This window comes from Podarcis liolepis, assembly GCF_965112155.1.
Source record: "Podarcis liolepis genome assembly, chromosome: 3".
Taxonomy (NCBI): Eukaryota; Metazoa; Chordata; class Lepidosauria; order Squamata; family Lacertidae; genus Podarcis; species Podarcis liolepis.
The window spans coordinates 30693835-30711180 of record NC_139557.1 but is presented as its reverse complement, the minus strand read 5'-3'; the positions used below and the strand labels follow the sequence as shown (position 1 = coordinate 30711180).

General features: G+C 41.8%; 1 protein-coding gene across 2 annotated transcripts in view; it reads left to right on the top strand.

Annotated features, from left to right (window-relative positions):
- The window catches only part of MBOAT2 (membrane bound glycerophospholipid O-acyltransferase 2), a 75279-nt gene that overhangs the window by 36000 nt on the left and 21933 nt on the right, over positions 1-17346 (top strand). For both annotated transcript variants that reach the window (XM_083495626.1, XM_083495627.1), the window contains exons 4-7: positions 10096-10191; positions 12144-12199; positions 13240-13294; positions 15260-15443. In XM_083495626.1, the coding sequence (XP_083351752.1) occupies positions 10096-10191; positions 12144-12199; positions 13240-13294; positions 15260-15443 (391 nt within the window). The remainder of the gene's footprint in view (positions 1-10095; positions 10192-12143; positions 12200-13239; positions 13295-15259; positions 15444-17346) is intronic.

Below are 17346 nucleotides of genomic sequence, written 5' to 3'. Positions count from 1 at the left end.
CTCCTGCCAACCTAGCAGTTCGAAAGCATGTCAAAGTGCAAGTAGATAAATAGGTACCACTCAGGCGAGAAGGTAAACGGCGTTTCCGTGCGCTGCTCTGGTTTGCCAGAAGCGGCTTAGTCATGCTGGCCACATGAGCTGTACGCCGGCTCCCTTGGCCAATAAAGTGAGCTGAACGCCATAACCCTAGAGTCGGCCACGAGGTCAGGGGTCCCTTTACCTTTACCTTTTAATGTTCCTTGTGGTGACTGAACTTGGGGAAACAAGGCAGGCTCATAAATTACAGATTGAAACTGGATTTCGATAACAAGACTAATCACAGTTCCTCTGAGTTGGGAAGTAACAAAGATCTCTTGTTTGGAAACATTCCACTTGTTCTTTTACTCTCCTTTTCATGACTGCATTGAACAAGTGGAATGCAGAGTGTGTCATGCCACATGTGCACAACATGTTGAAGGTATGTTTCAGTTCTGTTTTAATGTATGGTGATATTTCATAGGCTGCACGTTTTAAGAAATGCCCCAACACACGTGCAGAAATGTGGCTGGCATTTTGGAGGAGCTTTTCAGATAGCTCCATTGTTGGCTTCAAAACAGGTAGTATCTCACAAACTCAAGTCATAAAAAAAATTGCACACAGTTGCGCCAATGCATGATGAAAGCAAAAATAAAAGGTGCTATACCAGATTGGTTTCATTCCTAGAAATGACCCATTGAGCATTGAGTTTTTCAGCTATTCAGAATTACATTTTCCAACATTTGCAACTTTCCCCCAGAAAGAAGAATTGTTTTCTTTATTTCCTCCACCAAAGAGTCTTTTGCTGTTAGATTTCTGTGTCTGTGGAAAAACGAGAATCTGCATGCTTTGCAGAAAAGAAAATGCCTGTTGAGAAAAAGCTGTAAAGGTCAAAACCAGTCTTTTACTGCATGTTTGAGGGGTTTTGCTCTTTGTATTCTTTTTCTTTTGGGAGGGGACAGGGGAAGCCATACGATATAAGAATATTGTAGTGTAGAATTGGTATTCTACTCATCTAAAAGTTCCCAATTTTAACAATAGGTGTACAGAAATGGTCTTCAAAAGCCATGCCTTGCTTGAAAAAAAAAAGCATATCTAGCATATGAGGTCAATCAGGGGGTCAGCAAACTTTTTCAGAAGGGGGCCGGTCCACTGTCCCTCAGACCTGGTGGGGGGCCAGACCCACCCTCTCCCAAAAGCACCGCCCTCTCCTGAAAGGACCCCCCCCCACCGATGCCACTCATGCTGCCGCCTTGTCTTTGGCAGGGTCAGCGGCGTCCTCTGTCTCGGCAGGGCGCAGAGGCCATGCTACTGGCCTGGGCGGCGGAGGCAGCCTCTGTGGCGCTGCCGCTTCCTCCCACTCAACTGCCTCTGGGTGCCGCCCCTTCCTTCCTGCTGCGGTGGCTGAGAGGGAGGAAGCGGTCAAGTGGGAAGAGCTGAGCGGGAGGAAGCAGCAATGGTGCAGAGGCTGTGCCAGCGTTGCCGCCCGCCCAGAGGCATCCGCGGCTTCTGATTGGCTGCAGGAGCTTCCTGCAGCCAATCAGAAGCCGCCGCGCATCATGGAAGTCATTCACCGCATGGTTTATCACGGGGACTGACCGCACGGGCAGCAAGATCTGCAGGCCGGATTAACAAGCCTGGCGAGCTACATCCGGCCCACGGGCCTTAGTTTGCCGACCCCTGGCCTATACTTAGTTTTTGCTTACTCCTTTGAGATTAGGAACAATGACCACTTAAGTATCAGTGCCTCCAGGCTACTTCACATTTCACTTTTCTTACAGAAATATTAATTCCATCAAAGGAACAGTCTGCATACCTCATATATGCATGTTGCCACTCCCTGCTGTAAGTGTAATGCAAAGTATTCTGCTAATGTTGCAAAGTATAAGCTTGCTGGAAATACCCAGGTATTTACAGAATTAGAGAAAATGGTTTCAATTTATTATATTAGCAACAGCTGAATTTGGAGATGGTACGTTGAGCAGCTGGGCATTTCCTTTTCTGCTGCAGAGCTTGTGATCCAATCCGTTGCTTTCTTGAATGATATGGAAGCTTGAAAAATATGACCCAGCTGTTTTTGGTGGCTGTCAAAACTGGGGACATTTGAAGCAAAAGGATATGGAAAGTTGGAAGCAGATTGGGATGAAGTGAAATATTCTGCTGTAGACATAAGCATAGAACCAAGGTCCATGGCGGTTCCTTCCTTCTCATGCAAGTAGTGCCAAACCATGGTTTTGTTTGATGTGCAGAGACAGACAGTATGTTGCTTAGAGTGAGATGTGTGTAATAGACATGCTCTGTGTGCTAAAATAACTTGGAGAAGAAGAGAACTAAAACTCTATTTAGGTCTATACCACCTTGGCTGCTTTCTCACTAGGATTGAACCAAGTTATCTGGGGGGAGAATTTTTGGCATGAAAAGGGACATTTAGAGGGCCGCCAAGCTTACATGCAAGGGATGCGGGTGGTGCTGTGGGTTAAACCACAGAGCGTAGGACTTGCTGATCAGAAGGTCAGCGGTTTGAATCTCCGCGACGGGGTGAGCTCCCATTGCTTGCTCCCAGCTCCTGCCAACCTAGCAGTTCGAAAGCATGTCAAAGTGCAAGTAGATAAATAGGTACCGGTCCGGCGGGAAGGTAAACGGCGTTTCCGTGCGCTGCTCTGGTTCACCAGAAGCGGCTTAGTCATGCTGGCCACATGACCCGGACGCTGTACGCCGGCTCCCTCGGCCAATAAAGCGAGATGAGTGCCGCAACCCCAGAGTCGTCCGCAACTGGACCTAATGTTCAGGGGTCTCTTTACCTTTACCTTTAAGCTTACATGCATTCCCCCACCCCTGCACCTGTTATGTTACCTGTCTCTCAGGAGCTGCTTTGGTGCCATTTCCTAAACAAAGTGTCTCTCCCCCCTCCCCATCCCCATTCTTGCTGTCGTTGTGCTCTCAGCCAATCAAGGAGCACATAGCCAGCACAATGATCTCATCAAGGGCAAATGAGGCCTTCACATTGTTTCGCTTTGAATGGAGGGGATGGGGTAAGTGGAAGTGTTGGCCTGTTGCAAAGGCAACCATGCTGTTGCTCCCTGTTCCACTACACAGTGCTGGCAGGCGATGAATCTCTCTGGGGAGTTTGGCATGCAGAGAAAGCTTCCGTGCAACTGTCACTTACTTCGTGAAGAACTGCATCTTAAACGGGATGCATTTTTGAATGCAAATGTCTCCATGCTGCATTGACTTCTGTGGGATCCAGACACAATATGAGTATACTAATGCACATCCCATTGAAAGCAATGTAGCGCAGCATCTAGTATCTATACTGGGACAAGGATTCCTATATGTTTTTATCTGTAAGCAGCAACTTTGATCCAGTAAATGGAAGGCACACACAAGCCTGGTTCTGCACACTACACCCTGTAACTGGATCAGGTCGTCTGTCTCATCCGGGCCATGCTGTATTTGATTTTCTGCCACTGCAACAAGATGGGGAAGTGTTAGTGCAGTTGTTCTGGTGCATGCTTGTGCACCCCCTTCTTCCTCTCTCCAAACCACTTCCTGTCCATCCTCCCTGCAAAATCACTGGACAAAAGTAAAGGTTGTTTTCAAGAACGTGAATGTCCGTAGCTTTCCTCTCCCTGTTTGGTTCAACTTTAATTGTGACATCAGAGGAGCTAAGTCAGAGGAAGCTACATAGATCATGATGCTTTTGCCCGAAAAGCCCTAGTATGAAAGCAGAGAATATCAGCTGCTGCCATAGGTACAATGTCATCAGTTTCTGGAGCAAACAGACAAGAGAAGTTGAAGCATGCTGCAAGATTTTAATGAGAAAACAAAAATACAGGCTGTTACATTGATGAATTCTTCAGTGAATGCATAGAAATGACAATTGAACCCCTACCATAATTAGATTTGTGGTGTACTGTGTATGTTGCAGAATAAAGACAAATTGAGAGGAGGAGGATGGCAAGATAATTCTGCATAAATCACTTTTGTTTCTGTCTCGGAGACATATGAAAGAGACAGGATGATGTAAAAATAAAATGAAATCCAAACCTGAGTGGTTGAAAGGACAATCTGAGGGCTGATTCTGATTTCCCTACAGTTTTCATTATTGAGAACCAGGGAGAAAATGTGTGCCATATTTTCAGCTTGTCTTTTCACAAAATGTTGACAGGCACAAATAGTAAAGACGCTTGTTTTTCCTTGGTGCGTAGCAGTAATAACAATGTGACTGTCTCCTAGACCCCTCATTGTTAATGCCTTGATTTACTGGAATGCGCAGGGACCATTAGGGTTCTAAAGGAAATAATTCATTGAAAAATATACAGTACAATGCAAGTAAAATCCATGAGAGATTACAGCCCCATATGAAGATCTGATGTGGTTCAGTAACTGGAGAGATGGGGAGAAAATTTCATTTGTCATGGACTTGTTTTTGGCAGGTCATGGTCTGTTACCCTTGGTTCCCTTTCTTAAAATGGGGATAATAGTCATCACAAAGCTGTTGTGAGAGCACAATAAAGCTTGTAAAGCACATTACATTTGCCAGCCCTTTATAAATAACAAGTAGCAACAATACTTAGCATTTAATCAATTGATGCAGTCTCTCTGCCTAGAAGAAAACTGGCAGCTAGCAACTTTGCCGTTCGAAAGCCATTTAATGTGTTACCACTTCAAACTTTGCCTATCCAAACAAGGAAAAGTAAACTTTAGAAACTGCTCAAATGTAATTTTTTAAGATATTGTTAATTGTGTAGCTTTTTTTTATAGTTGTAGGGCTGTTATGCTGGCCACTGAGGTCAGGAAACTAGTAGAACAGTCCTCTGTTAAAGTTAAGCCACTAAGAGTTTTGCTTTACAATGTCTGTATCTTTTTATTATGTCGTTATTTATGGCAGTTCTAAACAGTTTTCATATTAAAAAAAATACTCAGTTTGTCCCACAAAACACATTTTGAACAAGAAGACGGCTAAAGACTCAGCAATAAAAGGAATAAATAATAAAAGGTATAGTGGAAAACCAGAGCCGTTTTATAGAAAATAGCAAACTAGTCTTTTGTAATGGTGAGCAACCTGCAATACCAGTTGAAGCCAGCCATTTGAGGCTACAATTCTGTACAAACTTGCTTACGAGTAGACATTCATAGGACTGCATTGTTGGTGACCCTTGGAAGAGTTTTGGTGCACCCTGACATGTGCACAGGCATTTTTTGTTGCTGTAACGCCTTTTCACAGATTTTCCAAGCATGCCGCATAAAATGGGTGGCAGAATGATAGTGGACATGCCTGTTAACACGGACACCAGGAAAATAATTTTGAAAGGGACTGGCTGCCTAAAGAGTTTGTCCCCCACTGATGTAGTGAAATGCTGTTTCATGCTTATCCGTTGGATGAGGACGATTACAGGAAGGATAACAAACCTGCGACTTTCATGAAGATGCCTTCTCGCTGCAGGCTTTTCTTCTGATGAAAGGATTAATGTGAAACTAATTGAAGGCCAGAAAGGTCTCTGAGGTTGGTTGAGTGTGCTGATCTAATCTTTCAAAGATGAGGTGAATAACGTAATTTTGGATTTACAGTGGCATTTCTCTGAGTCTTGCTTTTGAATAGTATTTTTTTCATACTCATCTATAGAAAGAAGGCCAATAAGTCCAAACATCATGAATGCTGCTACTAAATACTTGAATAGCCACCTTAAACACCTTAATAGCTGTTAACACCTGTTGTATAACTTTAGTTTTAGTTACGAAACTTTAGATTTAGCTCCTTTTTGCCGTTAAAGACAAACCTACCTAATTTGCACACTGGAAAACAGTAATTGAATCATATCCTGCCTGGTAAGGAGCAGAACTGTCCAAGAAGTTTAGATTGCACAACTTCCAATGGCTTGTGACAAATTCTAATTTTGGAAGTTAATTGCAGGTTGTGTTGCTGGGGGTGGTGAGGGAAGGGAGGAATCTGGTACATCAGTGTGTGTGCAATTAGCGCTTAGGACATTAAGGCTGGAATCCTGTACCCACTTAACCTGTGAGCAAGTCTAATTGAAATCATTGGAATCTTTGGGTAGGCATGCATAGGATGGAATCCAGGACTTGCTTAGAGGAACAGGTGTTAAGGGCTCCTGTGCATGTTGTATAAGAATATTTATAAAGGCACAACTCTGGCAACAGATAAACCTTATTTTATTTTCTTCTTGTTGCTCCTATTTAACTCCCAAATATGATTCTGAGCTTCATGGAAGTATCTAGAATTTGTGGCTGCTCAAGAACAGCGATGCACATTTGTTTTATGGCTGAAATCATTTAGTATAAACAAGAATTTTAATTAATGCAGCTTATTAATAACTGTTATAAGCAAGCAGATGCTCAGTGCTGCTATCATTGGCTTTTTACATAAAATGTGCACTTCCATATTCATTGCTACAGATTCTACCATGGTAAGGGAATACTAAGACCATAAAGTTTGTGTGTCAAATTACTGTGTATACTATTGTGTTTGAATTCATTTTCTGTAGTGCTCATTATTTGAAATGTCATCTGTCTTACCTTAAATGGCATTTATCAGAATGCCTCTATCTGTAATACTTAATGAAATAATCTGGTGTTGGAGTGGGCACTGTGTAATAGGAATTACAGTTGCAGTTACAGATTTTCCAGCTATCAAACACTGTTTTACCTCCACTGCCCCCCACCAAATTTCATCTACAACTGTGAATATTAGATTTTGTTTTTTATCAGATAAGTTGGGAAACGAGTGCCTGCACTCAAAACCAAAGCTACTTTTTAATATGAAATAAGTAATAATTTTAATAGCTAATGGCTGTTTTGAACGCTTGAATTTTCTGGTCAAAAATGGTCATGTCTTTGGTCAGAATGATTAGCATTTGCATTAGTTTACTCAGCCATAGTAGACAGGGGCTGGCCCTCAGTTTCCTACTCTAGACCTTCCCAGTTCTCATAGCAGTTGATTTATTATCATTCTGCCCTGAAAAGCAGCTACTCCAAGTTGCAATTTCAAGTTTATGTAGTAAAATACATCCCAGGTGTTCCATGGAACAAACCTGTGGAACAACGAGAGACTAGGGTAGCAGAGATTTTGAGGTAGTTACGAGTCGCACGGTGTTGAATAAAACTTGCACCACGCTTCGATGGGCATAGTTTTCCGCGGTAGAAAATTAGAAGCTGTCAGCCAGTGACACACTGGAGCTGGACAGGTCCCCTGCCGGGCAACCATCATAGTGAGAAGTCTCCAAGTGGAGAAGAAACAATAAAGGTACATAGAATCCGCACCCTGCGGGTTCAGCAAAAAGAGTGGGGAAACAGTCCTGTTTGACCAAGCCACCTCAGTTGACTGTGGCATAAAACTCCCAGGCAAAGCAAATCCGCTGGATGCAACACTGGGTCACTAAGACCTTTCAAGTAAACCACACAACGGCCCAACAAAATGATGGGGGTGAGGTGTTCACTACTGATGAACGGACTGGTGGTTCTGGCAGGCATCATTAGCGGAGCGGATGAAGTAAATGCTGAGGTAAAATATCATCCCCAAAATGGCTGCCCTGCTTCTAGAGGTTCTGGACAGGCTGCACCATCTCTTGACTGCTCCTGCCCCTGTGTTGAAGGAAGAGAATGCTCCGAGCACAAGGAAGCGACTTTTCAGAACCGCTCCCCATTCCCTTCCCATACCACAGACTACAAATAAGACTGTAGGGATAAGTTTTTGAGAGACAAAATTCTCTCTCTCTCTTTCTCTTTTGATGGAGTTACAAGTTTGGTGGATCAGGGCATGCTTTTTGACAAAGTCTCCCATGATATTCTTACAGAGAAGCTGGTGAAAAGTGGACTGAGTGAGGTGGATTTGTAGTTGGTTGACTGACTGAACCCAAAGAGTGCTCACTAATGGTTCTTTGTCATCTTGGGGAAAAAGGGACAAGTGGGACATGCCACATGGCTCTGCCCTGGGCCTGAAGGTGTTGATGGGATGCTCATCAGAATTACAGATGACACCAAACTGGGTGGGGTAGCTAAAGCCACTGAAGACAGAACTGAGATTCAAAATGACATTAACAGATTGGAGAACTGCGCCAAAACTAACAAAATGCATTTCAATAGGGACAAATGTGGCTGATGTTATTAAATGCAGTGATAGTGTTGCCTGAGTAGATACCGAGACAGTGTTGGAATCTTTCAGGGCGAAGGCATAGTTCCAGGGTTTGTACTTTTTGGTATGTGGTCCTTTGATCCTGCTGTGTTATTACTTAGAATGTAGAAAGGAGAGAGATTTTTGTGAGTGAGGAAAATCCTGTCAATATCAGTCTTTGTGAACAGTTACAGGTAGGTAGCCGTGTTGGTGTGCCATAGTTGTAACGAAATAAAAAAAATTCCTTCCAGTAGCACCTTAGAGACCAACAAAGTTTGTTATTGGTATGAGCTTTCGTGTGCATGCAGACGTCTTCAGATACCTATTACTTTGTTTCGACTACGGCAGACCAACACGGCTACCTACCTGTAACTAGAACTATGGAGGGTACCGCATTGAGCCGCATGAAATGAAAGTCCATCAACCTCACCAGGTATCTGAAGAAGTGTGCATGCACACGAAAGCTCATACCAATAACAAACTTAGTCGGTCTCTAAGGTGCTACTGGAAGGAATTTTTTTATTTTGTTTCGAGTTCTTGCGAAGGAAGTATTTTTGTTCAAGATGGCTGTAGAACCATGGTGTAGTTTTACCGGGGAGCTTGTAGATGCTCTTCCTTTCTCTCTTGAATCTGTCCTGTCCTACAGAATCTCAAGCTTCTGCCATTATAATACGCTTACAGGCTGGCTGTACGAAAATGCTTACGTGCAACAATATGAAAGTATCTGCTTCAATAAGGTTACAAGATGGTCTAAGGGCCCTTTTTTAAAACAAATTAATCCCATAGTACATATGGGACTATTACCACCTTTGTACTGTGATAATCTCAGATAGCATTACCGTATTTCTCTGTCTATAAGATGCCCCCATGTATAAGAAACACCCCCCCCCCCAATTTGGGGGACTCGATTTTAAGAAAATGAGGGGAGATGGTCCAAAGTTGTTGAGCCTCTCCCCCCATGCAGCTGCAGGCAGGAAACACCCCCCAGATTCCTTATTGTGGCATCGGGGGAATCTGTGCTCCCGCCAACCGGCTGGCTGGCGGCGCGGTGCTTCTCCCCGCCCTGCCCCATGCCACTACCCGTGTATTGGACGACCCCAGTTTTTTGACATGATTTTTAGTCAAAAAACCTCGTCCAATACATGGAAAAATACGGTAATTTGCTGTGAATGAACATTGTGACAATTGCCTCTCTCATATCATGCACTGCTACTTTCTTGCCAAGGTAATTGCAGAGTTTCATGAAAGAAAGGTGTAGCAACCTAATAATGATTGCTATAGATGTAGCAACCCAATTATAATTTCAAGCCATAAAGTACACTTTGCTATTTAAAATTCTGAGCAGGAATATTGAAGATGTAGATCAGAAAAAAGTCTCTAAGAAGTCAGAGTAGAAAGATAAGTGTACTTGAAAGTGTTTGCAAATAGTAGCAGACTCCTAAAATATACCGTATTTTTTGCTCTATAAGACTCACTTTTTCCCTCCTAAAAAGTAAGGGGAAATGTGTGTGCATCTTATGGAGCGAATGCAGGCTGCGCAGCTGTCCCAGAAGCCAGAACAGCAAGAGGGATCGCTGCTTTCGCTGCACAGCAATCCCTCTTGCTGTTCTGGCTTCTGGGATTCAGAATATTTTTATTCTTGTTTTCCTCCTCCAAAAACTAGGTGCGTCTTGTGGTCTGGTGCATCTTATAGAGCGAAAAATATGGTAGATGGGTGAATCTCTCTTCTGTTGTATTGAGAAAGGGGCTATTTCAGTTGGTTATTTTGCAGAATATTCTCTGGGTGCCCTAAACTGGGCTTGTTGTGGGGAAATAATGTTCTTAGCATATGTGTGTGCGTGTGTGCCTGATCATTCATAGCTTTAAAGATTTTTAAAAAAGCTTATATTACTCTCCAATGCAATTACATGATAGATAATTTAATAACTACTTTACCTTCTCTCTTTCAGATATTGTTTTGTTTTTGCTTTGGGATACCTCACTGTGTGCCAAATTTCTAGAGTCTATATCTTTGATTACGGACAATATTCTGCTGATTTTTCTGGGTAAGAATAAATAATACTTTCTATATCCCAGTTGTTTCTCTAGCTAAATATAGTGGATTGTATCCAATTAAGACAGATTCAGAGCAGACCCATTAAAATCAATTGACATTAGTTATGTATTAGTTGGATACAACCCACTGAGGATAGATAGATAGATAGATAGATAGATAGATGAGTTAAACATGTTTTCATGGAACTGTATACATGTGTGCACAATTTAAAAGTTCTTTAATCAGGTTCTATGGGTTTATTTTGAGATCTTTCCCTATTTATCTATAATAGGAGAAGAACTCTGTACAATCCTCTCCATGCATGTAGCTTTATACTGATATATCTGTCTGGGAAGGACTGCTACCACACAAATTTCTACCTAGATTCATCACAGCTTCTTTTGGAGTTTAGATAGATGCAACATAGGAAATCCCTTGTGCCACTTTCCTGTGAAAATGCTCCCGCCCAAAGCTGTTGTTTGCCATTTGGGGCAAAGCATTTAATACTGCCTCTCCATTTAACATGTGCCTATGGTGATGTACAATAAAAACACAAATATTAAAAATTGCTCTCTTCATGCTGTTCTCTTCAACCAATTTATCTGCCAACGTGCTTTTGTCATCTTTCTCCTCTCCTTGGTACAAGAGGGTTTTGTAGAGCCTGTTGAGGGAGTCAAAATCCCTCCTTTATCTGTGGTTGGCGTGGGACTTCCAGATTACCATTTATTTACACTGTGAAAATGTGTTTTGATTTCTCTAGTCTGAATTGTGTAATCAGGGAATGGTGTTTCTCCTGAGTACCGATGGATCTTTGCTATATTGCTTTCTCTGTTATTATAATTACCATTACCCAAGTGACTAAAAGGCAGCAAACAATGTCTTCCGCAACATGCAGGAAAACCAATATGCTCCCTACAGGCTGGCTGTACAAAGACACTAATTACTTTTTATTGCTTTTAAAATAAGTTCAATTTTTCAAAGTCAGCTGTATTCTAATATTTATGGAGCAAATATGTGGCTGACTGCATGTGCCTGACAGGCTCAAACAACACTACTAGATTTACTAGGGACAGCCATTTTCCAGGTACCTCTACTTGGTGAATAATGCCCCAGATTTGGGAGTGTCTCTTAAAAAAAATAACCTAGACTTGCCATTTGTCAAGTTTTAGTCTCTTCCATTGGCTTTCAAGAACACCTGTGTATATGGGAATAGCCTTCATGGTGAGAAATCATGCATTCTGTCTTTGGCACATATGTGTGTAAATAAATGCATAAACATGAATGCCAAGGAATGGCTCAGACATCGTGAGAAGAAGCATGCAAGAGCATCAGGTTTGACTGCTCCATCCTCTTTTTCACACTCTTCTGATGAAGGAATTCTGCCGCTGGTTTGTGGGAAACCATGTTGTTGTTTTGCCCAATCACAAAGCTTGTCCACAAATCAAGCATGGAAATAAATGGCAACCCTGATCAAGCTGTGATCTTGTTATGCGAGCTCAAATGAAATGGTCATTTGTTTTCTTACACTTGTCATCCCACCCTTCCTCCAAGGTCTCCCTTCTTTTAACCTGTGTATATATCTGGCAAAAAGAGGAAACCCAATGGGTTTCCTTTGGGAAAGCATTCCACAGTTGCATAACCACCATGGAAAGGTCATGCTTAGTTGCCGAATATCCCAGAATAGCTTCAAAATCAAAGCCTCTTGACAATGATCTGAATTCTTGGGCATCAAACGATATAGTTGGTTGGTTTAGTGTGGATGCTAATGCCACTGGTTTCTCTTCCACACAGGCTTACCTAAGACCTACCCATAAAAAGACTTCTAGTGGCATGTTTTAAAAACAAATTAATGGCACGTTCAGTTCTATCTTTCTGTTGGAAAGCAATACTTTTATGGGTGAGATCTGCATGTTCTGTTTCTGAAGTCTTTTATTTTTTCATTTCCCTCTCACTTTGTCACAGCCCAATGATGATAATTACACAGAAAATCACAAGCTTGGCGTATGAAATTCATGATGGTAAGACTTTGGGGGGACTGGGGGCAGGACGGTGAGCTAAATTCTCTCTTGTGGTGTGGAACATAAGCCATGTGGCCATGTTTATTTTCACATGTCTTTTAACAGGAATTGGAGATGCTTAATTGTACCAATATGTTTATCTGTTAATGAGGGGAATGCTATGTGGCAGTAAACAACAACAAAAATACGACAGCCAGAACTATGTAAAAATTCTCAAGGAAGCTTCTTTGCTCATGCTGAACATGTAGCAGGTCATGCAAGGATATCCTTTATTCTCTATTCTAGCAGTCCTTTACAATAGGTGAAGGAGTTGTGCTTATTGCCAAATTAACAAAACAGATAACTGGTGATTGTAAGGGCTGAATACTATACTACTACTTAGCTTTTCTGTGCCTTGTTCAACTGTTCTTGGTTTTTGTATGCAATATGTATCTAGCAATATTGTGGTGTGTAAAGTTATGAAGACAGATAATAAAAGAGTTCAGATATACTAAACTAGAGCTGTCGTTACTGATCAGTTTAGATAGCCATTCTTATAAGGAGGAGGATGTTTTGGGACCAAGTAAGTTACCCAGTTCATTTGAAAAAAAATAGGGACATAATGCTAAATCAAGGTTTAGTGTTAGAAAAATCTTGACAGTCCTTGGGCTTTTATGTTCCCTTCTTCAATGAGGAGAGCAGAACCTTCCATTGTGGATAAGCTGTAATTTTATCATGCCCCCAAACCCTACATTAATCTTAATCTTAACTAAGGTTACTTAAAGCAAGCCTGCTTTTTAAACCATGGTTTGCAGTTGGTTGGTTTCCACTGACCATAGTTAACATTCACCGTAGCTTGTCCAGATTTGAACAATACACCAAGCTGCACTTTATCTACAAGGGAAATGTAAGCTACTGAGCTCATTCTTTATGGCTGCACTGAGGTGCTTTGTGGCCCAAGGCTTACCGCAAGCCATTCTTGTGACGCCAGGTTATGGTTTGGCATCAGCGTTGGACCCAGCCCAATACGTTACACTCCCATTTCTTTCCTCAAACCACAGGAATGTTTCGAAAGGAGGAAGAACTGACACAATCACAGCGATGCTTAGCTGTGAGGTAAGTTTTCTCTGCTTCAGTGTAAGCTGTCACCTGGACCCTCAGACTCCACCTGCAATCGACCATTCTGCAGAAAACAGGAAGCTAAGGAGACCCCTTAAAACTCTGGGTTGCATTCTGCTCCTTTGTGTAAAGTACAAATGAAGCCATTTTGAGTTTTTCACCCCCCAAAAGTAGGATAGAATAATATGCTTTGAATTACCGTATTTTTTGCACCATAACACTCACTTTTTTCCTCCTAGAAAGTAAGGGGAAATGTCTGTGCGTGTTATGGAGGGAATGCCTACGGGTGGCATGCCTACGGATTTTCCTCCTCTAAAAGCTACGTGCGTGTTATGGTCGGGTGCGTGTTATAGAGCGAAAAATACGGTAATAACTTTGGATATATTATGCTATTGAGACTGATGCAGCTCACTTTACATTTGATATGAGTCAATTCCTCCCAGACCGTTTATTCATATAGACAAGTTTCTAATAGAGTGTTGACTCACCCCTTGGATTTCCCCTTCTTTCCAGAAATCAAACCCCGTTAAATAATGCCTGTTAAGAGAAATCAATAGTTTGGCTTCAGGATTAAGGGGATTAAGGATTAAGGCTGCACTGGCTCCCGGTGGAGTACAGGATCAGGTTTAAGGTACTGGTTTTAACCTTCAAAGCCCTTTACAGCCTAGGACCCTTGTACCTACGGGACCGCCTCCTCTGGTATGCCCCATGGAGGACCTTATGGTCTGCAAACAACAACACTCTGAAGATCTCGGGCCCCAGGGAAATTAGCCTGGCCTCGACCAGAGCCAGGGCCTTTTCGGCCGTGGCCCCAGCCTGGTGAATGCTATCCCACAAGAGTCTAGGGCCCTGTGGGATTTGACATCTTTCCGCAGGGCCTGCAAGATGGAGCTGTTCCGCCAGGCCTTTGGCCGGGGGGCAGTTTGACCTATTTTCCTTTGTATAAGAACAAACATGAAGGAGGCCTCCCAGCGTCCCAGCCTATTCACAGGTCCTTATATGATCAGTGAAAACAGTTGGTCCTGGCAAGTATTAACCACTCTCAATCTTAACCGATAACTGCCATTTGTCAACATTTTAACTTGTCTGAATTAATTTTAAGATGTATTTTAATTAATTGATGCCGGTTTTTATGTATACTGTGTTGTTTGTTTGATGTTAGCAGCTCTGATCCTGGCTTCAGCTGGGAGGGTGGGGTACAAATAAAATTATTATTATTATTATTATTATTATTATTATTATTATTATTATTATTATTATTATTATTATGAACCTTGCTTGGTTCATTAATATGGGTGATGTGGGGGTAAGGGTGACATTTGCTGGTTCATGTACTGCTCTAGCCACAGGAACAAAGCTATTCTAAAGCGTTCTAGCACATGCAACCTCAGACTGCCAGTAAAGCAAAATAACCGCTATGCAAGCTGAAACTTAGGATATACAACTAATTTCCATAGCGCGTTGAAAGATTGCTATCGACTTTTTGTAACATCCCACTATATTTGAGTAGGTTAATCTCTGTTTTCTGCGTGGCATTTACTGTAGAAATATTATGTGCTTTGCACCATGTTCAGAGGACTCCCTGGCACTCACGTGCTGCCAGATGCAGAGGAGCATCAGGCACGTGAAAGAAAAAATTGTCCTGTGGTTTGATTTCCCCAACTCCCCCTTGCACTATATTGTGCCCGGCATCTTTTCAACTCACATTGACTTGTGGACAAGCGCTAACCAGCTTGGGAACCAGCATACAGAATTCTTAGAAACAGCTGGAGAGCCATTGGATTTTTGAGGGGGACCCCATACCTATTAACTTTCTGCCTATATAGCTAAAAGTGGAGGTGTGTGACATCAAGTAGAAATGTAAGTAATTGCAACTAGAATACAATCAGTGTGTGGTTTTAGTGTTGTTCTCTTAGAAAATGTCAATGAAAACCTCACCAGATGCTTGTCTTTGAATTACAGGCGCATGCCAAGTCTACTGGAGTATTTAAGTTACAACTGTAATTTCATGGGTATCCTGGCAGGCCCATTATGCTCTTATAAAGACTATATTACTTTCATTGAAGGCAGATCATACCAACTGACACAGTCTGAAGCAAATGGGAAAGAAGAGATAAAATATGAACAAACAGATCCCTCTCCAAATGTAAGATCTACGGCTTTTTTTTTTTTTTTTGCTGTGCTGCTGTTCTTCTAGTGCATGAGAAGCTTTGTTTGCATTACGTGTTCTTTGCAGGCATAACTCTCTCAAGCTGTATCTTGAACATGAGGGGTGATCATTAATGAATGGCACAGTTCTGTCTTCAAAAAGAAAATATTACCTATGTCTAAAGGTAGATACTCTCCATAGATACTCATTAATGGACCTTGTGGGCCAACGTATAGTAGCCTCGGAAGCAGTTACATATTTCAAAATGCACTTTTAATGAAATTATCCTGCTGCTTCTAGTATTAATGAGTTCTTTTCAAGCAGCAGCAGGCTGGGGACAAGAAGAATGAATGAAGAAACTATGTACAGTGGTACCTCGGTTTTCAAACATCTCCGTTGACTAATGTTTTGGTTTTCGAATGCCGTAAATGCTTTGGTTTTCGAACACGCCTTGGAAGTTGAACATGAAATGCAGCTTTCGTATTGAGTTTTCCGTTTTGAGGCTTCTGTTTTCGAACGTTTCGTAGCTCAAATGGTCTTCCAGAATGGATTACGTTCCGAAACTGAGGTACCACTGTACTTTTTGTTAGATCTTATAATCTGAAGTAATACAGGGTGGTATTCCAACTAGATTTATCCCAGGGGACATCCTTTGAAATTAATGAATCTTAAGTAAGTTAGGGCCATTGAAATGAATGAATCTACTCTGAGTAAAACTTGGCTGAATAGCTCCCTGTATTATTTTGGATTCTAAGGTCTAACAAGTTTGTTTCGTTTGTTGCACTAGCAGAATTTGTTATGCTGGCTCCTGCCAGCACAACTGTTTAGCTGAATCGGGCCCCATATCTGCTTAGACGCAGTCTTTGGCTTTATCATCTGCTGCTGTCTCCACTACCATCCCCAAAGCTGGTGTAAATATTGGTGATGGGAGAAGTTGCAGAGGAAATGACTGATGCCAAGCATTGTGAACCAGGGTTAAATGTGAGTTTGGGTGGCTCCACTCATAGTAGCTAAGGGACTACTGAACTTCAGGAGCTCATTGCCAACCTCCTCCACCGCCCTGGCCTAGAAATGAGAAAATCTTCTCTGTTCCTAACATAGAACCATGTGGTTGACAAAGAGATGGCCCTTTGCATTTTTACTGTATAAACTTGCTAGAAAACTCCCAAGTGTTGGTCAAGCGCAGGGTCTTTAATTGAGGCTTTATAAAGAACTCTACCTTCAAAATCTCGGCCAATCACACAGTACAGGTAAGTTATCTTTAGCTGTATTGCTCACATGCTTGACATTTTTAGTTACTTACGCTGCACTAGCTTTCTGACATTACTTTTAAGGGAACCTGTGTTTGCTCTTGATATTTTACACTTCCCATCTGGCGTTAAAAGAGAAATCTGGCTGCATTTTATAACGCCAGTGAGTATTGTGTGCTTCTTGGGAAATAACGTGGATCGTACAACTCTTTGCCCCCTGCTGCATTTGCTGTATCAGGTTGCTAGCTCAACTTGCTTACTTACATAAAAGAGTTGCACTTCAGTTTGCCATCTTGCTGAAATGCTTATCTAAGTGGGGGATTTTGGCTGAATTGTCATACTGATTTCTTTTCTTTTATTTTTAAGAATAACAATGCATCATTAGATTAAGTTTAGCTTTCTTGGGTAATGAGGATCAGCAAATGGGAAGCTCTATATGAAAGAACTCTCTTTCCCCTAATCTAATAAGCTTCCTTTCTCGTTTGAGTTTTATTTCTGTAGCATAAAATTAACGACAGTCCCTTCTCCTTCTGCTAACTTCGTTAGGCGCATGATATGAGCTTAATGTAAGTTTCTACTGTGCTAATTGCATGTTAACTGAATATAGTCAAAATTTTCAAGTGATTTACCTCATATCTCCCTCCTATTGT